Here is a 22109-nt window from a genome sequence, read left to right as displayed (position 1 = left end):
TAAAAAAAATAAAAATAGGAGTGAATTAAAGACTGTAGTAAATGCTTTGAAAATATGGCCCATTTTCTGGTACCAGTTGAAAATCTTGAAAACCAAAACTAGCTGCTCCAGCTGTTGCCAACAAATCTCCTATAGAGCCGTTACATATACCTCTTCTGCGTCCTTCAGTGGATAAAAATATGTTGGCCTCTCTCCAAAATAACAAGTGAAGGGGGGAAAGGTTGTTTGAATAGCAGAATATCTTGGTCCCCATATAGATAGGGGCTGGTCTAGTTTATTTTCTTCCTGGTGTGAGATGCCGAGGTATCATGACATTTAGAACGGGACTGGTGTGCATCATCAACCCCCCAGAGTGCCACCCCATCCTCCACACCTTCGCTCTGATGAAACTGTATCAGAGCAGCTGGAGGAGGGAGCGCAGACCCTGCAATGCTAAACATGGAGAGGGAGCTGCGTCAATCTGCCCAGTTGTCTTGCATTGTAGATAAGGGACACAGCATATTAGGTGTCCTACTTAATTATAGTACGTGTGCCCTCTCCCTCATGGAGACATGCTGATAACACAGACAGCAGCACACATGCACAATTGCAGAGATAGGGTGGGGGGTGTAGATACTGAGATGTTTCAGGGACAGGCTCTTTAAAGAGTAAGTCGCGGGCTTCCGAAAAATATAGCGTGACACGTCCCCACGTGTTGCTACAACTGTTCAAATAAAGTACCCGTCAATTTTCTTTTTATTGTTAACACCCTGACAACCTTTTACACTTTAAACTCTGTTTCAAAGCTCTGTTCAAAATTACCGTTCTAGTGCACTGGGGTTTGAGATCTGTCCTCTAAATCACTGCAGGAAGAGTGATTTTAAAAAAAAAAACATAACAAGTGCTCTGTCCTTTGTGTTCCGTACCACATCATGGGTCGTTATTGCTGTGTTACCTGTTTGACAGTGTTGGCAATAATCCTGACACTATCAGTGCACTACAGCCGACATTGTGAACAGAGCTTTGAAACAGACTTTAAAGTTATAAGTGTAAAAAGTTGTCAGGACGTTAACAATGAAAAGAAGAATTACAGGTACGTTATTTAAACAGTTGTAGCAACAGGTGGGGACTTGTAACACTATAATAAATATTGTAAATATTATATATATATATAATGTAGTTATTTTATTTAACAGCATGTAATCAAAGAAACTACAAAATGATATTGCAAAAGTCTACCGGAAGCCATAATATTTCGAAATGTCACATTTTTCAATTTCTGTCAGGTTTTCATCTAATATGGAAAACTACAAAGCGGTATGTAATGCAATAGATTAACATAACATTATTCAGCAGGTTTCATTCGACTTTATGTGGCAGAATTAGTTAATTCTATAGGGTGATGCAAAACTTATGGCCATAGCTGTAGGTAGGGCTCCCAGTTGTAGCGTGTATTCCCTGATGATTGGTCAGTAAGTGGCATGGAAATCCAGGAACACTTTTCACTACCCCAGTTCAGTTTATCATTGCTTGTTTTTCAAATTCAAATTTCTAACAAGTTTCCTAATAACTTTGTAAACATGTGGATGTCTGTCCCCCTTTCAGTGGACTTATTGAACTGTCTGCAGTCCTTCGCCCAACTAACATGTAGTTCCAGCAGACCGGGATTGCACAGCATGTGTGAAGCGAGGTTCAAATTGAAACCCCCTCTGTCCTGCACAGTTGTAGTTAATAATATGGAGAAGGGGACTGTCTTACAGTGTTAAAGCTACAAAGTGACAAAAATAAGTTTAGGTGGAGCACAGAAAACATTTCTGAGGTCCAATTATTATTATTTAGTCATTTAGCAGATGCTTTTATCCAAAGCGACTTTGGATAAGGGGAGTGAACAACAACATCAACAACAGCTGGTGCTGCAGAGTCACTTCCAATAGGACCTCGTTTGTTTTGCATCTAATCCGAAGGACAGAGCTGGCCCCAGTTATTTTAGACTGGTCTGTATTCCACTATACCTATAAAGTAATGTACAATGTACCAGATGACTTGTGCTGTTCACCATGAATCACCCTGCCCTTTTCATGTGTTTGACAGGTAGGGTATAGGAAATCCTGCCTGTTCCTGTCTCGCTACAGATGCACCTACAACAGCAAACTTTGCAACTTGGCCTTTTTTTTTTTGTAGAAATGACATCTTTAAACGGCTTACCCTTTATATTGCTTAAAGTTAAAGCTGAAGTCCTCACCCCTTCTCCAAGTAATAAAAAAAGCTGGGTTCATGAAACACTAGCGTTGTGCATGCCAGGGTTTAGGTTGAGGAATTTAACCCCCCAACCCCAATCAGAGATTCTCTGTATCCCTCTGTGAAACGCTCAACCTCTCTTAATTAGTGTATGTCTGTGCAGTATCAACATTAACACCATGTGACTCTGTCAGCATCAGGCATCTGTCTCTCCGTCTCTATCTATGTAGGAGACCTTTTCTAGCACCTGCTGCAACTGATCCTGGACAAACATTACGCTAGTCTTGCCCTGAAAGTGGAGCTCAAGCTGTCCTTCTCAATCAGAGAGTGGCGCGGGGCAGGAATTTCACAGGGTTATCTTTGTAGTGAAGGATAAAGGCAAGGAAACAGTGCAATGTCAGAGAGAGGCACCCTGGGGGCAATGCTTTCACTAGCTGAAGAAGGAAAGCAGACTGGCATTAATGCTGACCTTGGCCTTGGGTTTGGTTCGCAGTGGGAGGCAGATGACAGTTGTGATGCATTTTGGGTATCACGTTCTGGACTGTCAGCCCTGTTGTATAAAGAAAGAATACTCCTGCCTGTTTACGCAGAACTCTCAAGCCAGGGCAATGGAAGCTCTCCACTCTGGAGTGGAGGGGCCACCGTTTCTCTTGTGGCGGCAAGCTTGTACCGGACATAGGGGGGCACCTATTTTTCGTAGCATTTCAGTCTTCATTCCTAACTACTACCTTCCTAACCCTTGATCTAAGAGAAAGTCTACAAAGGTAACCCATGCCACTTGTTAATGGTGTTCATTTCACACAGGCTCACTGACAGCCACAAAGTCAATAAAACTAATTTATCCCCACTCTGGCTAATTCTCCCAAGTTTGCAGCTCCCCTTCCCTGAGCTGTTGAATCTCAGTGGCTCTTTCCAGTATCAGTATCTAAATAAGTATAAAATATACAAAATAGAGATATTAAGCATGGGTGGTGGTAATCAAAGAACACACACTCATACTCAAACTATTTTAGTTTTTCTGTTCAGTAACATGTTTCATTGACCATTATCCCTCTCCTTTTTTAATCAGCCTGCAGCAGGGGGGTCTGAAATGGCTGATAATGATCCCCCTGTTCTGCCTACAGTCCTTCAACAGCCCTGCGGCAGCGCAGCTGCTATCTCTAAACAGATAGAAGAATATGTGTGTCTGTGTCTGAGTGTCTGCTTGACTATCCGCCCTGCTGATAGCGTCACATGGATATGCGACCGGGCCACATTGATGCTGGGAATACCTAATAAGGAAAATACAAACTGGGCTTGGGACATAGAAAAAGGTCCCGGCTTTCCATATGCATCACACCCACAGCATCCAGAGACAAAGACACACACACACACCCACCCCTCCCCTCCCCTCCCCTCCCATCGTCTGACAGACACAATTAGATCCCTGCCTCCAAACTTGGGAGAGTGGTTCACTTTATAAAGCGGAGCAGCAGGGTCTGGAAGAGAAGTTGTTACCAAACCATCTGAAGGTAAGCACTTACTGTTCAGAGTGGGTTGAACTATTATTAGGCATTCACTGTTTCTGTTGAATATCTAAAGAAAAAAAAAACACAGTATTTGCTGCAAATGAATCACTTACTGGTTTATAACCCGTGTGCTCCAGTGTGCAATTTGCTTCATGTTCTGAGAAAGGAAAACAAACATAAACTCTTAATAAAGAGTAACTCAAAAAAACAATATAATCATTCCAAACGATGCCTGTATCGTTTATTACTTGTAGTTAATGTGAATATGAACCTATGTTTCAACAGTAATGAAGTATTCTCACAAATAGGCCACAGTTTTTGATTTTTGAGGTGGTGAACAGGGAAAGGCTTTGTCAATTCTGTTTTAAAAGAATGAACTGACTGCGTGGACCTCAAACCTCACCCTGGGGTGCCATCTGCTGGTGGAAAACCAAACAGTAGGCAGTTCCTGAAGTTCAGCTGAAGCAGCAGCCGCTGCTCTGGACAAGAAGCAGAGGAACTTTGACAAGGTGAGATTTGGGGGTTTTGATGAAGAGAATGCATTAGGTTTAGTTATGGGTGGCTGCTGCATTTTGAAACCCTTTTTTACAATGTGATTGTAATGACTTGTTCTCACCGTGCCCATGCCAGGTCCTGAACGAGTGGAAGCAGAAGTTTGAAGAGTCGCAGAGTGAGCTGGAGGGCTCCCAGAAGGAGGCCAGGTCCCTGAGCACTGAACTCTTCAAGCTGAAGAACGCTTATGAGGAGTCTCTGGACAATCTGGAGACTCTGAAGAGGGAGAACAAGAACCTGCAAGGTGGGGGATCCAAACTCACACAATTCTTGTGTCAGCTGTGTTTCTAATTCTGTGGCTGATCCATACAGACACCAGATTCTTACAGGGAATTAGTCTTCTCTGTAAAGAAAACTCTTATCCCATTTATATATAAATAAAAGTATCCAAAAATAGAACTTGCAAGTATTTATTCTATTAATATTAATATTAACCTGGAAAGAAATACTAGATTGTTTTTGTTGCTACATTTGTATTCTTTTCAAGTAAGGTACCTTGCATGCACATAAGTTTGTGTAACTGACGTGCAACACTTTTTTTTCTGTTTGTTTTGCTTTTCTATTGCAGAAATCTCTGGAACAAGACTAGTAAACCTGCAACACCGCCCCAGGAGCTGATAATGAGTGTGTGTGAACAAGCTGTGTATGTGTGTGTGGTCGAACCAGCGCGGCTCTGTCTCCATCTCTCGTTCACCACACACGCTTCACTGTTTGAACCGTGTGTTGCAATTCAAACATGTGCTTTAGTGGAACACCCAAGAACCTGTCCCCCAGTGAGGCAGCCAGAACGTTTAACACAACTCAAGTAGTCTCAGGGAGGACCACACTTAGGCAGATAGCCACAAGTATTGTAAATTTAACCTTCCACCAAATGACTTGATCTGCAATACACCTTTCCAAACAATTGCTCTAATTTGTTCACTTGGACATATTTGTCAAGGTCTTTTCCAGTTAATTAAAAAAAATAGCACTTTAATCAAGGTACATGACCTATAAAACATTTTGAGACCTGGAGAGAAGTGTTAAATTTGTCCAACTAATCAAATCATTAGACCAATTAAGTAATTGAGAGCTCGGGGCAGAACGAAAACCAGAAGACACTGCGGCCCTCCAGGAGCCGAGTTTGACCCCCCTCCCCCCCCAAAAAAAAAACAAAGGAGAACAAGAACTCATGTAACAATTTTTTTTTATTTTTTTTCTAAATTACAGAATCTTTTTTTATTTATTAAAAAAAAAAAAAAACACCCAAAACAAAAACCAGGTCTTTTTTCTTTTTTTTTTTTTAACCCCACCCCCCTTCAATACCCCACCTTTTTTTTTTTTACCCCACAAAACACCCTTTTTTCACCCTTCAACCCCTCCCAATTCTTTCTTTAATATTAAATAGCTTTTTTTTTTTTTTTTTTTTTTTTTTTTTTTTTAAAAGCGTGCCAAGTCACTCCTCAGGCCCCACTGTCAAATGGGGGCTGACAAGCAGGGCAGTTGCGCTATAATAACACCCTTTTTTTATCTCTGTCTGTCTGTCTGTCTGTGTCTCGCTCTCTTATTAAAACAGCAGCAGCTATCTGGCTGGCTCTATACTTGTATATATATATATATAACTCTGGGTGGAGTTCAGCTCAGCGCTTGTTGTTATAATACAGCCCCCCTGGCGCGGGCCTGTGATCGCCCTGCCCCCCTCCCCCGCACCCCCACACAGACAGCATGGGGTGAGTGTGGTGGTGCATGGCGGGGTTGGAGAGAGAGAGAGACACCGCTGACACTGTAGGGGGCGCTACAGCCACAGGAGGAGGAGGGGTGCTCAGTCTCCACTGGTCCTGATACCTGCAACGAGAAGAAGTGATCTAATATACAGGGACAGGGGGAGGGAAGACAAGAGTCGAGAAAAGCAAAGGCTGGAGGTCACAGTACAAGAGAAGGGTTGAGGGGGTAAACCTGCAAACGAGAGGTAGTGTAATATACAAGGGGTGGGGTGAGGGTGTGAAGCTGGGTGGGGGGGGGGGGTTGCTGAAAGTAAAGCCCATCCACTCCATACACATACAGTTACATGTAACTGGTTGCCTGGTACGATTGCTTCCACCACACACACAGTGAGGCTTTTTGCATGCAAGCTGTTACCAAGAAACCCAGTGATGCTGCCTACCAAGAAAAGGAGGAGGGGCTTAAAAAGGGGTAGGAAAGCGAGGGTCCATTTCACACCTTTAAAGACTGCCGACAAACCTCTTTTCATAAATGAAACAATTTGCAGTTGTGAAACTTGAACATTTTAACTCTTAAAAAAAAAAAAAAAAAAAAGGTTAATCACACAGTCTTTAAAAAAAAAAAGTGAGTAAGAGTTGAGAAAAAGGATAGAGGCAAGAAAAAGGGAAGCTGTTCGACTGAAAATGGGAGACGTTAGTCAAATCGGAAAGTGAAATGAGGGGGGGGGGTGGGGGGTGGGGAGTCAGAAGCCAGAAAGAGGGTAGATTTTAAAAAATATATACATGTTGGCCATTCAGGGAAACATAGTATATAAAACAACTCCGACTGCAAAAAGACACATGTCTTTTGTCAAGTAGAGATTGCTTTGTGTATCCACGCTATCATCACAATCAAGAGAGCGAGGCGAAGAAATACTGTATAACTTTATAATCCCTGCCCCCCCCCCCCCCCCCAGAAAAAACACCTTACCCACTGCTGGGGCTGTCCACCGGCGCACAAACACGCGTGTACACGTACATGCACACGCGCGCACACAGCACACACACACACGTGTGCGCATGTGCCTGCTAGCAACAGGGAGCACAACTCAAAACAGAAGAACATTATAAATCATTTGAACACTGACTCCCCCACACTTGCTTGGCCTGTCCTGTCTGTCTGTCTGTCTGTCTGTCTGTCTGTCCTGTCCGGGTGATAAAGGAGGAAGATTTTTTTTTCTTTTCTTTTTTTAGTCTTCCAGTTTTCTTCCTTTTTCCATTTTTTTCTTTTTTTTTTTTTTTTCTTTTTAAACTGTCTGTTTTTTGTGTTTTCTTTCTCTCTTTTTTGGGGGATTATGGTAGGGTGGGGGGGAGATAATTAGTAAGGGGAATACCAGGATGATGTTCTCCCACGGCCCCTAGAAAAGAGAGAGAGAGAAACAGAGTGAGTTTAGGTTGTAGCATTAATTAATGTAATTAAAATTTAGTGTTGTGCGATTCAATTTAATGTTGGCGATCAAGAAAAAGTGTAAAATCAATGTATAAAATGTGTTTGGATTTCAATAAAACCAAAAGAATGTGTGTTTAGATTAATTAAATCATACGGTTGGTGAATAAAGATATGTGTGTGAGTGAGTTTAAATTGTAACATGGGAGAGAAATATCAAAGTGTGTGCTATTTAATTAAAAACAAAACTGTTACAACCTAAACTCACTCAAATGCCACAGGGATCTGGGGATAAGAGAACGGTTTAAAACGGTACACAGTCTGCATGTGTGTGTTGGAGGTGAGCGATTAAAAAAATTAATTAAACAAACAAGTCAGTCACTGTGCAAGTTAGCTGCATTAGCGCCGAGTCTTAGATGACACGAGTGGGTGCTGTATGAGCATGTACAGCTCTGGCCAAAAGTTTTGCATCACCCTATTGAATGAATTCGCGTTGCATTAGTCAAATGAAACCTGCTGAATAATGTTATGTTAACACACTGAATTACACACCACTTTGTAGTTTTCCCCCACATACGAAAAACTGACAAATGTGAAATTTCGAAAATCTAACATGAAATACTACTGGACTGCTATGATGGCTTCCGGTAGACTTTACGCGATATCATTTTGTAATTTCTTTGATTATATGATGTTAAACAAAAGATCTAATTTATTTATATTTATTACACACACACCACCCACTCGCTGTATCGTGGGTGCCAGGGTCCAGTACAAATCTGCTATATATCGAGGGCTGCGACAGCGAGAAACACATAGAAAAGAAAAATAGGCTAACAAATACTGTATTTTAAAAACGGGGGCATCAGGGCCCAATATAAATCCTCTATGCAACCCACTTTCTCTAACTGTTTATATAAAAAGCAGCACACCTTTTTAATTCGTACAGCGGAGGGTAATTGCTTCTCAACTTGACTCCAATTAAATTTCAGGAGTCTTCCTCTCATTTCTTAAAATGCACAAACCCGCTGCATTGAAAGAATCCATTCCCAACACAGGAGGCTTGTTGCTAGGGAGCTGACGTCACTGCCCTGTGGCTTTTGCTAGTGCATTGCTGCCACAAGTGAACACCTCGCTGGCTAAAATAAAAACCGCTTCAGCAAGGAGATATTTCATTTGCTTTGTGTTATTGTGCAGTGCGTTTGTATGATAACAGTACGATATTAATGCCTTGTTTTAATTGTTTTGTATTTAAATTTGTGATGTGCAGTACGAAATAAAACAAACAGTAATTCTAAATGAAACTGCCTATGTATATTGCAGCTAAGGCATGCGCAGTTAGACTGTATAACTGGGGAGCCAACTCCAGGACCGCGATATATCCGAATCTGCAGGATAGCGAGGGGCGATATAACGAGGGATGTGTCTCAATCCTAAAATTCTAGGTTGATGCAAATCATTTGTCCAGAGCTGTAGATGCGTGTACTGTGTGAGAGAGAGAGAGAGAGAGAGAGAGAGAAGAGAGAAATCAGTGTGTGTGGTGCTCCAGTTTGAAAGAAGCCTCTCTGCTGCTGCGATTGTGCTGCCCGATTCCCTCCATGGCACATTACCATCTTCCACCCACATTCAGATTTCTACCAACCTGAAAACAAAGCTACCGGCCTTGCCCTGCCCGTTCACACCCTGCTGACTTTCTATGGCTCAGCTGCTTCAGCACCAAACTAATCCTAAACAAACTGCTGGAATCCAAACTTTAAAAAAAACCCCAAAAACTACAGCAAACAAAACTCTGCAGCCAGACAGGCCGGTTACACTGCTCAACAGATCTCTTTCTATGAACCATTTTCTTCTACTGAACATTTAAAAAAAACAAACAAAAAAAAAAAACACACACATCCTTAACACATTTGGGAGGTTTCATTCAAACAAATATTCCTTTGTATCCCAGATGCCATCTAAAAACATACCGCGCCTGCCACAGGAGGCAGAATCTTCCAGTAAAAACAAGGAATTACCCCCCAGTCTGGATTAAGAGTATAAGACAAAACCCTGTCTTAGACCGACTTGTACAACAGGGAACGCTCCTGGTTTCTGCTGCCCTGTGCGTGTGTTTGACAGAAAGACGGCACCCCTGACTGATCGTATTAAAAACATGCTTCACAGCCACTCCCTGAGCGCTTGAACCCGGCTGGATCTCAGAGCAGACCACAGGAATCCCCTTATCGTTTCCACATGCATGTTCGGCACACGCAAGTTCACACGCTCGCTGGGTGCATGCGGGACCAGCGAACATGTGACACGAGCAATTGGCACACACACTGCAATTCATCCTACTCAACCTATTTCAACCAATGCATCTGGTGGCAGTGTAACCCATTAGGTCCCACTGCACTGCAGGTTAGAGTAGCATAAGGTCTCAGTACAGCATAACACTCTTTTAAAGCAGCTATACAAGGACTCTCTTGTGTTACACTATGTGCACACACAACCCCCTACACAAACACAGAGAGAACAGCGCACACTGCGATGAGGAAGCAATCTCTCAGGATACACAGTCACACTAACTGTAAAGGAGAAGAGCATTTGAACAGCAGGTTTTTTGCATAGCATTGCGCCTCTATCAAATAAAATAAACCCACAGACCACTTTTAGGAGCTTCAAGAACGGGACGAGGGATTGAAAGCGCAGACTTGTTGCGTTTGCAAGATTACTGCCTGGCCAATTAGTTGCCACTTTTTTTTGGGGGGGGGGGGGGGGGGGCTGGGGGGGGGGGGGGTTAACGGAGGCTGACACACGCGTCCTCCGAAACGTGTTCCTGCCAAGCCATTATTTTTTTCGCACAGCGAAGACACCAGACCTAAAGTGCCGGAGAGCAACACAGATCTGAATGGCTCCCACTGCAGAACCTAAGCCCTCCCTATCCGGGCGGCGCTCGACCAATAGTGCTCCGCCCCCTAGGAACACCCGTTGAAACATAACACTGGAAAACAGGCATCACTAGACAGCAACCCGCTTGGGTGAAGTTACTTGTGGTAAACTGCAGGGGGCGCTGGTGCTTTCAAGTTCATAAACAGCGGCAGAAGAGCACATTTCTTCTTAAAGGAAAATTGTAACCCTGTACTGCCCTGTAACATCGCCTTGGATAAAAGGACAAATTCATAAATAAGAAGAAAACAAAGCACATTTGAGGATTTCAAATATCGCTGTGATTTTAAAAAAGGGCCAACCTTTTTAACCCGTTAATTTAAAATTTTAAAACCGATGCAATTTGGGACTCAGGAACAGGACAGGAGAGTTTTCTGACCAATACAATAAAACTGACAGCACCATCAGCTTTGGACATGCAACAAAATCCCAGAAAGAAAAACCTTAACACAACAATAGTGTCCCAGTCTCAATAACATCTGCAGGTTCATTCTAACACCGTGAGATTAGGTGTGCAGGAAATCCAGCTCAAAAACAGTTTTGCGTTTATTTTAGGATTATAAAAAAAAAAAAAATTGTAAAAAAGCACATACAAATGCTTTGTTTTCATTTGTGTGTCTGGAACCTAAAATGTATTCAATTGACGTTAGAACTGTCTTTGCACTGCTTTGTGACAACTGCTCTTAACCCTTTGCAGTCCATTTATTCAGCACGTCTCAGGTCCAATTTATTTTCACACGCGAAATTAATTTTAGACGCGCTGTTTAAAAGTATTTTTTTTTCACAGTCAAACGGGTTTAAAAGGCCCTGCATATCAACAAAGCACTCGCTAGGTATCTCCAGCCCCGCCCCACCCTTTCGCTCGCTATCGCTTTCACATATGCTAAGAAATAAATAATAATAATAATAATAGTACATACCGATCGATCATCTCCGGATCACTCGTTTTATCACCAAACTCCTCAATAATGCGATCAAAGTCATTATTTTATTACTATAACATCTCAAAAAAGCTCTGCAAATGTCTGTGATATTCTCTGAGCGCTGATGCAGTCACAGCCAGCTTGTTTACTTATGACCGCCCCGATCTGATGCCAGGGGCAAGTATGACTATTCATGAGATGCACTATTTTTTTTTTCGGCTTGTCTCGGCTCCTGTCGCTCCCACTCAGCCATTGAATGGTTTTGTCTGCTTTTTCCGTAGAAAAAACGACTAAAAACCTGTTTTTTGCGTCTTTTTGATGATGTCGGACAGGGTCCGACAATGGACCTGATTGGAATAATTGCAATGTCGGACCAGGTCCGAGATAGGACCGCAAGGGGTTAAAACAGGTCTACTCGTGGTTAGATTTCCTGCACCCAGCTGCATGCGTATCAGTGTGGGGGGGGGGGGGTGTCTGTGAGTGTCTCAGTATAAAAAAGTGTGTGTGTGCGTGTCTCGGTGTGCGTGTGTCAGCGTGGGCGTCTCGTTTTGTAAAGGCTTGCTCCACTGACCTGAAGGCCCTGCCCCTGCCTCTGGGGGGGGTGAATCCGCTGTAGTAGCGGGAGCGGGACGCGGAGAAGGTCCCTCGCGATCGGAAGCGAGCTCTAGGAAATCCCCGGTCTGTGGTGCTGATTCCGGGCCGGTTTGTCCGCTTCGCTCCCACCTGCACAGCGGGAACACACTCGCTTAATACAGGACTAAATATTCAAACACACACTACAGGACTAAATATTCAAACACACACTACAGGACTAAATACTCAAACAAACTCACTCACTACAGGACTAAATATTCAAACACTCACTACAGGACTAAATATTCAAACACACACTACAGGACTAAATATTCAAACACACACTACAGGACTAAATACTCAAACAAACTCACTCACTACAGGACTAAATATTCAAACACTCACTACAGGACTAAATATTCAAACAAACTCACTCACTACAGGACTAAATACTCAAACAAACTCACTCACTACAGGACTAAATATTCAAACACACACTACAGGACTAAATATTCAAACACACACTACAGGACTAAATACTCAAACAAACTCACTCACTACAGGACTAAATACTCAAACACACACTACAGGACTAAATATTCAAACACACACTACAGGACTAAATACTCAAACAAACTCACTCACTACAGGACTAAATACTCAAACACACACTACAGGACTAAATATTCAAACACACACTACAGGACTAAATACTCAAACAAACTCACTCACTACAGGACTAAATATTCAAACACTCACTACAGGACTAAATATTCAAACAAACTCACTCACTACAGGACTAAATATTCAAACACTCACTACAGGACTAAATATTCAAACAAACTCACTCACTACAGGACTAAATACTCAGACAAACTCACTCACTACAGGACTAAATACTCAAACAAACTCACTCACTACAGGACTAAATATTCAAACACACACTACAGGACTAAATATTCAAACACACACGACAGGACTAAATATCCAAACAAACTCACTTAATACAGGACTAAATATTCAAACACACACTACAGGACTAAATATTCAAACAAACTCACTTAATACAGGACTAAATATTCAAACAAACTCACTCACTACAGGACTAAATACTCAAACAAACTCACTCACTACAAGACTAAATACTCAAACAACCGCAGTATTAAAACACGTCTGAAACTGAACATTGAAAATGTTTGTGACCTAAAAAAAAACGTTAAAGCCGTCATATAAGCAGCCCCCCTTCACTCTCACACACGATCCGGGTATCAGCGTTAACAGAAAATATATATATATATATTTTTTTGGCTTGCTTTCTCGCTCACCTTGATCTGTCGTCCTCTGAAGAGGGACTCGTCAAGCGCCATGGACGTCCGGACAGACTCCTTGTCCGAAAATTCAATGTAGGCAAACCTGTCAGAACAGACCGCAGGCAGTCAATATAGCACCCAATATCATTATTATTATTATTTATTTCTTAGCAGACGTCCTTATCCAGGGCGACTTACACTCGTAAACAAAAATACATTTCAAGAATCACAGTACAAGTATTAATTAAGAGCAAGATAAATTACAATGACTTCAGTTCTAGCAAGTACAAGTATATGACAAAATACGATTCAATAACGGAGCAGATAACAGTGTCAGTGATAGTTACATCAGGATATGATTAAATACAAAATACTACAGATTAAATAACACTTGTGGCAGATTACAGTACTCTAAAGGACCAATACAGAACCATACTGCAGGGGGACAACACAGATCCGAATGGCTACACTGCAGACCCGCAGGCAACCCTATCAACCGTGGATTCCCCTGCCGACCTAAACCCTCCCTCCCCGGGGGGCGCTCGGCCCATTGTGCCCCGCCCCCAGGAACACCCGGTCGGCAAGGACACAGCCTGGGTTCGAACCTGCGACCTCCAGGCTATAGGACGCATCCTCCACTCCACACGGAGTGCCTTTACCGGACGCGCCACTCGGGAGCCCCTTATCACGCACGTTGTTGAACAAGTGTATTTGATATATGATGGTGTATTGCTGTATTTGGATTAAAGCGCTTCCCTTAATGAAGTTGCTGTATTTATACATGTGAGACAATGGTTTTGTTATCGTTCAGTAATCTTCCAAGAGATGGGTAATGCTAATTTTCAGACTTTACTGGTAATAGTTAGGGACTAGAGAATAATAATGACAATGATAATAATGATAACGAATAAACAATACAACAGTTTAAACGATTGTGTTTGTAACAAAGACGGTATTCATGCAGGTTAAACAGATATGTATAAATGAGAAGAGACATGCAGGGTTAAATTGTGCGTTTGAAATAAGAGTTGCGATAGGTTGGCAATAACAAGCCCACGGTCTGGATCACAGAGGTCTTATGAAGACTGCGTGCGAGGCAGAGCGAACACAGCAACTTTCAAAACCCGTCCGCTTTCTGCGCAAGGGAGAGTTGGAGCAGCAGCGTGGTTTTTATTTTTTACTTTCACGTCCAAGCAATCGAAATTCCAAAGCAACACCAGCATCACGACTTTTCGCGATGAACACACACTGCCAACTCATGACCGGTTTTTATTTATTTATTTTTTTTAAACCAGGTCAGTACACTTCTGAAAATCTCTCCTGAAAAAAGGGGGGCAAAAAGTAAAGAGGAATTCAAAACATGAATTCGTTGGGCTAGTCGGGGAGATTCCCGCTTCGATTTCACTGCTGGTCCTGAAAGAATGGATTTCAGTTTCAGGTAATACTGCAGTTAGTTTATAAGCCGTTTCAGTGACCTATACCGCGTCTACAGGGGTAACTGGAGCAACTGTGGATTTCTGGATTATCATTAACAACATCGATGAACTGTGAATTGGTCAGCTGGATACTTAATGCAGTGGTTATCAAATCAGAAATGTTTATTGCTCTGAAATGGACGCACAGTGAATACTGAAGAGACCTACCCTTTAGGATGGCCTGTGAACTTGTCACACAGGATCGTGACTCTGTTCACAGAACCGCAGCCGTGAAAATGAGCTTCCAGTTCCTCTGCTGTCGCCCCGTAATCCACCTGCAACCCAGAGAGATTCAATAATAAACTACAGCGAGAGAGAGAGAGAGAGAGAGAGAGAGAGAGAGAACAGCAGACACAGTACATGGAAACACAGGGGGAGGGGGTGGGGAACTACAGCTATGGCCAAAAGATTTGCATCATCCTATAGAATCAAGTGAAGTGGAATGAAAGCTGCTGAATAATGTTCCCTTGTTAACATATTGAATTGCACCCCCTCTATATAGAATGAACTCCCTCAGCTTCATAGAGTCCAATGAAAGCTGCTGAATAATGTTCCCTTGTTAACATATTGAATTCCACCCCCTCTATATAGAATGAACTCCCTCAGCTTCACAGAGTCCAATGAAAGCTGCTGAATAATGTTCCCTTGTTAACATATTGAATTGCACACCCTCTATATAGAATGAACTCCCTCAGCTTCATAGAGTCCAATGAAAGCTGCTGAATAATGTTCCCTTGTTAACATATTGAATTGCACCCCCTCTATATAGAATGAACTCCCTCAGCTTCATAGAGTCCAATGAAAGCTGCTGAATAATGTTCCCTTGTTAACATATTGAATTCCACCCCCTCTATATAGAATGAACTCCCTCAGCTTCATAGAGTCCAATGAAAGCTGCTGAATAATGTTCCCTTGTTAACATATTGAATTCCACCCCCTCTATATAGAATGAACTCCCTCAGCTTCATAGAGTCCACTGAAAGCTGCTGAATAATGTTCCCTTGTTAACATATTGAATTGCACACCCTCTATATAGAATGCAATATCATTTTGCAGCTTCTCTTTGTTAAATAAAAAGATCTAAATTAATGTTCATTTAATATACAAGAACATAAGAAAGTTTCCAAACGAGAGGAGGCCCCATTCGGCCCATCTTGCTCGTTTGGTTGTTAGTAGCTTATTGATCCCAGAATCTCATCAAGCAGCTTCTTGAAGGATCCCAGGGTGTCAGCTTCAACAACATTACTGGGGAGTTGGTTCCAGACCCTCACAATTCTCTGTGTAAAAAAGTGCCTCCTATTTTCTGTTCTGAATGCCCCTTTATCTAATTTGTGACCCCTGGTCCTTGTTTCTTTTTTCAGGTCAAAAAAGTCCCCTGGGTCGACATTGTCTATACCTTTTAGGATTTTGAAGGCTTGAATCAGATCACCGCGTAGTCTTCTTTGTTCAAGACTGAATAGATTCAATTCTTTTAGCCTGTCTGCATACGACATGCCTTTTAAACCCGGGATAATTCTGGTCGCTCTTCTTTGCACTCTTTCTAGAGCAGCAATATCCTTTTTGTAATGAGGTGACCAGAACCGAACACAATATTCTAGATGAGGTCTTACTAATGCATTGTAGAGTTTTAACAGTACTTCCCTTGACTTAAATTCAACACTTCTCACAACATATCTGAGCATCTTGCTCTGCACTCACATTTCCTACATAGATGGATCGGGCATCAGCCTCCATCTTCTCTTCTAAAGACATGATCACAGGACCTGCTGAGAGAGAAAAACATTTTAATAAAAAAGTACTTACAATTGTATTTTTAATTGCAACAAAACACACCCACCCCCAGCCCTCCCTCCCTCCCCCAGACAGAAGCATCAAACCATTTAGGAGGCACTGTGGTCCATAGGAGGCTGTGTGGTCCAGTGGTTAAAGAAAAGGGCTTGTAACCAGGAGGTCCCCGGTTCAAATCCCACCTCAGCCACTGACTCACTGTGTGACCCTGAGCAAGTCACTTCACCTCCTTGTGCTCCGTCTTTTGGGTGAGACGTTGTTGTAAGTGACTCTGCAGCTGATGCATAGTTCACACACCCTAGTCTCTGTAAGTCACCTTGGATAAAGGCGTCTGCTAAATAAACAAATAATAATAATAATAATAATAATAATAATTTAGGAGAAAAGGAGAGGAAACAGGAGCCGTATCAGTCCATAGGTGAGAAGACAAGGAGACCCAACTGTATGAATGGGTTATTGTATGTAAAAATAATGTGATATCTTGTAACAATTGTAAGTCGCCCTGGATAAGGGCGTCTGCTAAGAAATAAATAATAATTATAATAATAATAATAATAATAATAATAATAATAATAATAATCAATGCCTTTGTTACTGAAATCAATAGGAATGGGAAATTGCAAACGCTATTTGCCTGATATAGCAAGCATCAAAAGAAACTTCTCACTATTATAACAAAAAAAATAAGGTATATAAATGATGGGCATTGACAAAATGTTTTTGGTTTCTTTCTCATCCCTCGATCATTCATCCTTGACCACGACACGCTTGAGTGACTGCGACTGAAGCTCTTAATCACCTAATTAGTGACACAGCTGCTTGGACGCTGGATAAGGAGCGATTTCAGCTGTTGAATTGCAAGCTTGAATAAAAGCAATATAGAAAACCACAGAAAAAAAAAAAAAAAAACAGCAACATGCCACGTCTGTCCAGAGAGCAGCGCCTTCGTGCGATCGGCCTGTTGGAGGCTGGACTAGGGCAGCGCGCTGCGGCTCGCCGTCTTGGGGGCTCACAGCCAGCGATTTCAAACCTGGCGAGACGGTATAACCAGACACACTCTGTCAAGGACAGCGCCACCAACCGGGAGACCAAGAGTCCCAACACCTGCCCGAGATCCACAGACCATTCAGCAGCATCTTCGAGATGTCAATGGTTAATCTGCACGATACAAAGTCACTGCACCTGCTCTGAAACAGAGTTTGTCGTTTTTCAATCACATCTAGTGAATTTTATCCAAATATAAAAGTGAGACGTTTCTTTTGATGCTTAAATATAAGCGATATGTTTCTTTTGATGCTCAGTATTCAAACGGCTATCTGAAATAACCCTGGGACGGTCTAAATGGTCGATACTGTATTTGAAAAAAAAACGTGATAGAGAATCTGATAACACAAGCCAGCGAAGTGCAAGGCAAACCGGAGAGATTTCAGCCAAACTGGCTGGAGTTTAATAAGGACAGTGGTCGAATGAGCTCTTAGGTCTGCAGCCTCTATGCCACAGTCTCGTTTGCGAGCCGCTGTTACACAACCTCTTCACGGCGAGACGCTGCAGCGGCAGCGCACACAAACGCAGCTTCGAAAAAAGAAACGTCGGGCAACGGCAAAGAGAGTGCAGATAAACAGAAAGAAGAGCGGAGAGGTGAAGGGGCTTTGTTGAGCAGCTTTAAAGTCATTCACATTAACACTTGCTATGCAATACAAATTACTTACCTGAAGCATTACCAGTGTGAATGATGATGCAGCAAATAAAAAGAAATGTTTACATTTTTATATATGCAGAAGTGCCTTGTGCCATCTCCCCCCCTAAAATTCTGGACCGACCCCCCGACCCCCCTCCCCCCGTATTGGCTGTAGCATAACATGGAATTCATCCCCAGCCCCCCCCAAGCACACACAAATGAAATTCAAGCCCTGCACACCCTTTCAAGACCTCAGAGGTCTCTTCTTCATGTGAAGCATCAACCTCTATTTTCTACTTAAAAGCTTTGATTTAATATTTTTTTTTAGTTAGTTCAATAAAAGGCATCACCTCTCCTTTTCGTCTTCCTAAATGTAGCAGTAGTGTTTGATAGTTATGGAAGACAGTCTCTCTGTGCCACACACACGATACACAGAAACGCGCACACTCAAAGACACACACAGCGAGACATGCACACAAAGACACACAGAGACAGACACACACATGGACGCACACACACAGAGCGAGACATGCACACACACACACAGACAGACACACATGCACGCACACACAGCGAGACATGCACACACAGAGACGCACACACACGTGACACAGAGACAGACAGACACACACACACACAGAGTGAGACATGCACACAGACACACACACACACACGAGACACACAGAGACAGACACACACAGCGAGACATGCACACACACACACACGAGACACACACACAGAGCGAGACATGCACACGAGACACACAGAGACAGACGCACACACACACAGAGTGAGACATGCACACAGACACGCACACACACGAGACACAGAGACAGACACACACAGCGAGACATGCACACACACACACACGAGACACACACACAGAGCGAGACATGCACACGAGACACACAGAGACAGACGCACACATGCACGCACACACACAGACACACAGCGAGACATGCACACACACTTCTCACCTGGAGGGGGGCTGAGGTTCATCTGTTTCTCCACCTCATTCTGAAGCTCCTTCAGCTTCTCTGCTTCCTCCTCCATCTCTCGAACCCGAGCTTTGATCGCTTCCAGCTCCTGGAGATTGAGAGAGAGAGAGACAGAGAGAGCGAGAGAGAGAGAATTCAGTCACTAGGCTCTCCCAGACAAACTAACACAGCAGAGGGTGGGAGGGAGGAATCGTAAGTGGCCCTGAAGACTGTGTTGCAGGCGTATTTTAGGTCAGGTTAACGCGTCGTCATGGCACTAGATTGTAAGGCAATATCATATCGCGATCTGCATATTGTATTGTGACATTAGGGTAACGTTACTCCCCAGTATACCAGTGCCATTTTAAAAATGAACTGTAAAGGGATGGAAATGACTCCCGCTGCACAGCAGTGTGATCCAGTCCTGGTTTCATTAGGAGTTTAATAATAAGACACACCTGAGCTTGTTACCTAGACACACTGGGGGCTGATCAAGCTGGTAGTAAAACCTGGAATGGATCACACTGCTGTGCAATAGGAGTCTGATTCCCAGCCCCGGTGTACTTAAAGCTGGCAGATACTTCAAAAACATTTCAGACAAAAAGCTACAGAAGATTCAATACTGAAACAATCCGCCAAATAGATGCAGTTTGAAAGCGTGTTAATAAAAAAACTCAACGGTACGGACGCAGAATGACGTCATTACAAGCTATTTCCAATCCCAGAACCTGGAACTCGGTGATGTTTTGAAATAAACACATAAAGAAAATCCCTAAACCTTAACTGGAACAAAACACAAAAACAAAGCCAATAACGTGTTTTTTTTTTGGGTTTTTTTTTTACTGTAGAGCACTAATTAACTAAACCCACACAGATAATGCCGGGTTCCAACAGAAAAACATAATTTTAATAAAAAACAGTTCAGTTCTTAACGGGTTTTCTCGGTTTAATAATACAACGAAGTTTAATACAAAAGGCTAGTTTATTTTTAAAAAAATGACATTTTTATCCCCATTGTCGTATCTGGGCTAAAATACACGGTGTTAAAAAAAATGGTGGGGGTGGGGTTTGCATTAAAAAATAAAAATGTTAGTTAAAAATAAAATCGACTGGTTGCGGCATAATATATACAAATACAATACTAAACTAGAAATAATATCGTACAACAGTGGCGGTATATGAAAGAGATAGGATTATATATATATATATATATAATTCAGTAGACATCGCAATGCCGGCTTGTTAAATTATGTTGTGTCGGTTGCCGGTAGTTACAAGGATTTAAAATAACCGAGACCAGCATGTTACTAATTTTGGTATTGGATGCAGGACAAGAAACCTATAAAAATAAAACACACGCGGGTCTCAGAATGGCGGCCGGCCTCATTACAGAGCAACCGCCGCCATTCCGGCTCAAACACCGACACCGACACCGTAGATTTAGGTTAACGTTATATTTTTTTATTTAAAAATATCAAGAGAATTTTATGTTTTTTTTTTTTTTTAAAGAAGAAGGAGACGTGTTACCGGATCTTCAATGGCGGCCTCTCCCTCCTCAAGGCCGGGGTCTTCGTCGCCGGCTCCTGGGTCTTCAAGCTCCGGGTGTCCGGGGTCTGAATCCAGCATTGACTCTTCGGTGAGACCGTTACCGTACTCCGCCATACTTTTAAACCCAAACTTGGCTATTTTGAACTCGGTTCTGTTTTGTTTGTGCCTCTCCGCGGCGCTCTGGGGATACTGTAACCCGCTTTGTAGGCCGCGGCTTGCGCTAATGTTTTAATAAAAAAATAAAAATTAAAAAAAAGAAAAGAAAAGAAAAATTTAAAAAAAAAAAAAAAAAAAAAAAAAAAAAAACGACCGTGTTTCGTAACCCAAAAAATTTAAAAAAAAAAAAGACGAATAAACCTCAGTTAAACTTTCAAATCTCGTTTAAGATGTATTCGGTAGTCTTTATTTAAATAATTTTTTAAAAAAAAAAGACCACGATTAGCTCTGTCCTTATTTGCGAGGTTTTTTTATTTTTATTTTTATTATTATTTTTATTTTCTTTCTTTGGGCTCGAGCGCCGCGTCTCCTCAAACCGAAATGGAACCGCGAGGCGGGTCTACGCCTCACTGCGGCCGGAGACCTGATCCTGATTGGCCGAGCCGCAGTTCCAACCCCGCCTTCACCCTTCATGCCGCCTCCTCATTGGTCAATGGGTAATTCTTTCAAGCGAAATCACCCCGCCAATTGTGGGTTCTTTTTCTATGATGATAGGTCAACACGCCGCGCCAATCATCCGGCGTTGGCCAATCCTACAGCATCAGTTCTTGTGCCCGAGTCATACCCGCCCCTCTCGTTTCAGTTTTGTACGCTCTTCTATTGGTCAAGTGCGGTAATGAAACACGCCCCATCAAGCGTCTCCGTCCAACCAGGAGCGTGTAATCGATCCCACCCTTCACATTGATTGGTCAAAACCTTTGTCACACACATTCTCGCATCAATTTTGTGGGGTTTTTTTTTAACTGTGTTTTTGGGGTAAAATTCTTAAAATAATGAAAGTTCGAAAGAAAGTCTTTCGTTTGTATCTGAAACATTAAAATAACACGGAATATGCAAGAAATTTGCAAGCAGCTTTACGGGTTCCAAGGAGTTATTGTGAAATTTTAGCATTTTCCATAGTTTTTTTTTTTACAAATAGTAATAACACGGGATAAAGGTATACGTTTAGTTCATAATATTAAAAAAAAAAAATCACAATATTATAGCCTCCACAGTATTTAAAGAGTTTCATAGTGGACCACCAGCACAAAGTGCTTTACACAGGTGTGAACTGTGCATTATATGCAGAGTCACTTGCAATCGGACACTGATTTAACATCTCATCCGCAGGACGGAGTACAAGGAGGTGAAGCGACTTGCTCAGGGTCATAGTGAGTCAGTCAGTGAGAGAGAGAGGGGGGATTTGAACCCGGGACCTTCTGGTTACAAGCCCTGGATTTTAACCACTGGACCACACTGGTCAAGCAAGTGCAGTGTAAATAATACATGCGTTGGAGATATCGTTAAAATATC

At 42.3% G+C, this 22109-nt stretch overlaps 1 protein-coding gene and 1 long non-coding RNA gene across 5 annotated transcripts; one reads left to right on the top strand and one right to left on the bottom strand.

The window, feature by feature from the left end:
• The first annotated feature begins 3713 nt into the window (after positions 1-3713).
• On the top strand, positions 3714-4863 carry LOC131723332 (uncharacterized). Its single transcript, XR_009320235.1, has 4 exons — positions 3714-3728; positions 4097-4234; positions 4356-4521; positions 4846-4863. It is a non-coding gene; the product is annotated as an uncharacterized LOC131723332 (long non-coding RNA).
• Positions 4864-5446: 583 nt separating this feature from the next.
• On the bottom strand, positions 5447-21272 carry pabpn1 (poly(A) binding protein, nuclear 1). Of its 4 annotated transcripts, none has more exons than XM_033997292.3 (8): positions 20580-21272; positions 19053-19161; positions 16308-16372; positions 14778-14884; positions 13150-13237; positions 11823-11974; positions 7351-7374; positions 5447-6101 (listed from the first exon to the last, which is right to left on the bottom strand). In XM_033997292.3, exons 1-8 carry the CDS (start codon positions 20712-20714, stop codon positions 5897-5899), a joined length of 885 nt encoding a protein of 294 aa, XP_033853183.2. In that variant the 5' UTR covers positions 20715-21272; the 3' UTR covers positions 5447-5896. The 4 variants fall into 4 exon arrangements, with proteins under 4 accessions (XP_033853183.2, XP_033853182.2, XP_033853184.2 ...); XM_033997291.3 differs by having other exon boundaries at positions 16308-16375; positions 20580-21265; XM_033997293.3 differs by lacking the exon at positions 7351-7374 and having other exon boundaries at positions 16308-16375; positions 20580-21255.
• Positions 21273-22109: the final 837 nt, after the last annotated feature.

The sequence above is a fragment of the Acipenser ruthenus genome, chromosome 54 (genome assembly GCF_902713425.1).
Source record: "Acipenser ruthenus chromosome 54, fAciRut3.2 maternal haplotype, whole genome shotgun sequence".
Lineage (NCBI taxonomy): Eukaryota > Metazoa > Chordata > Actinopteri > Acipenseriformes > Acipenseridae > Acipenser > Acipenser ruthenus.
Note: the sequence above shows the minus strand (reverse complement) of the source record. Positions and strands in the feature narration are given on the sequence as shown.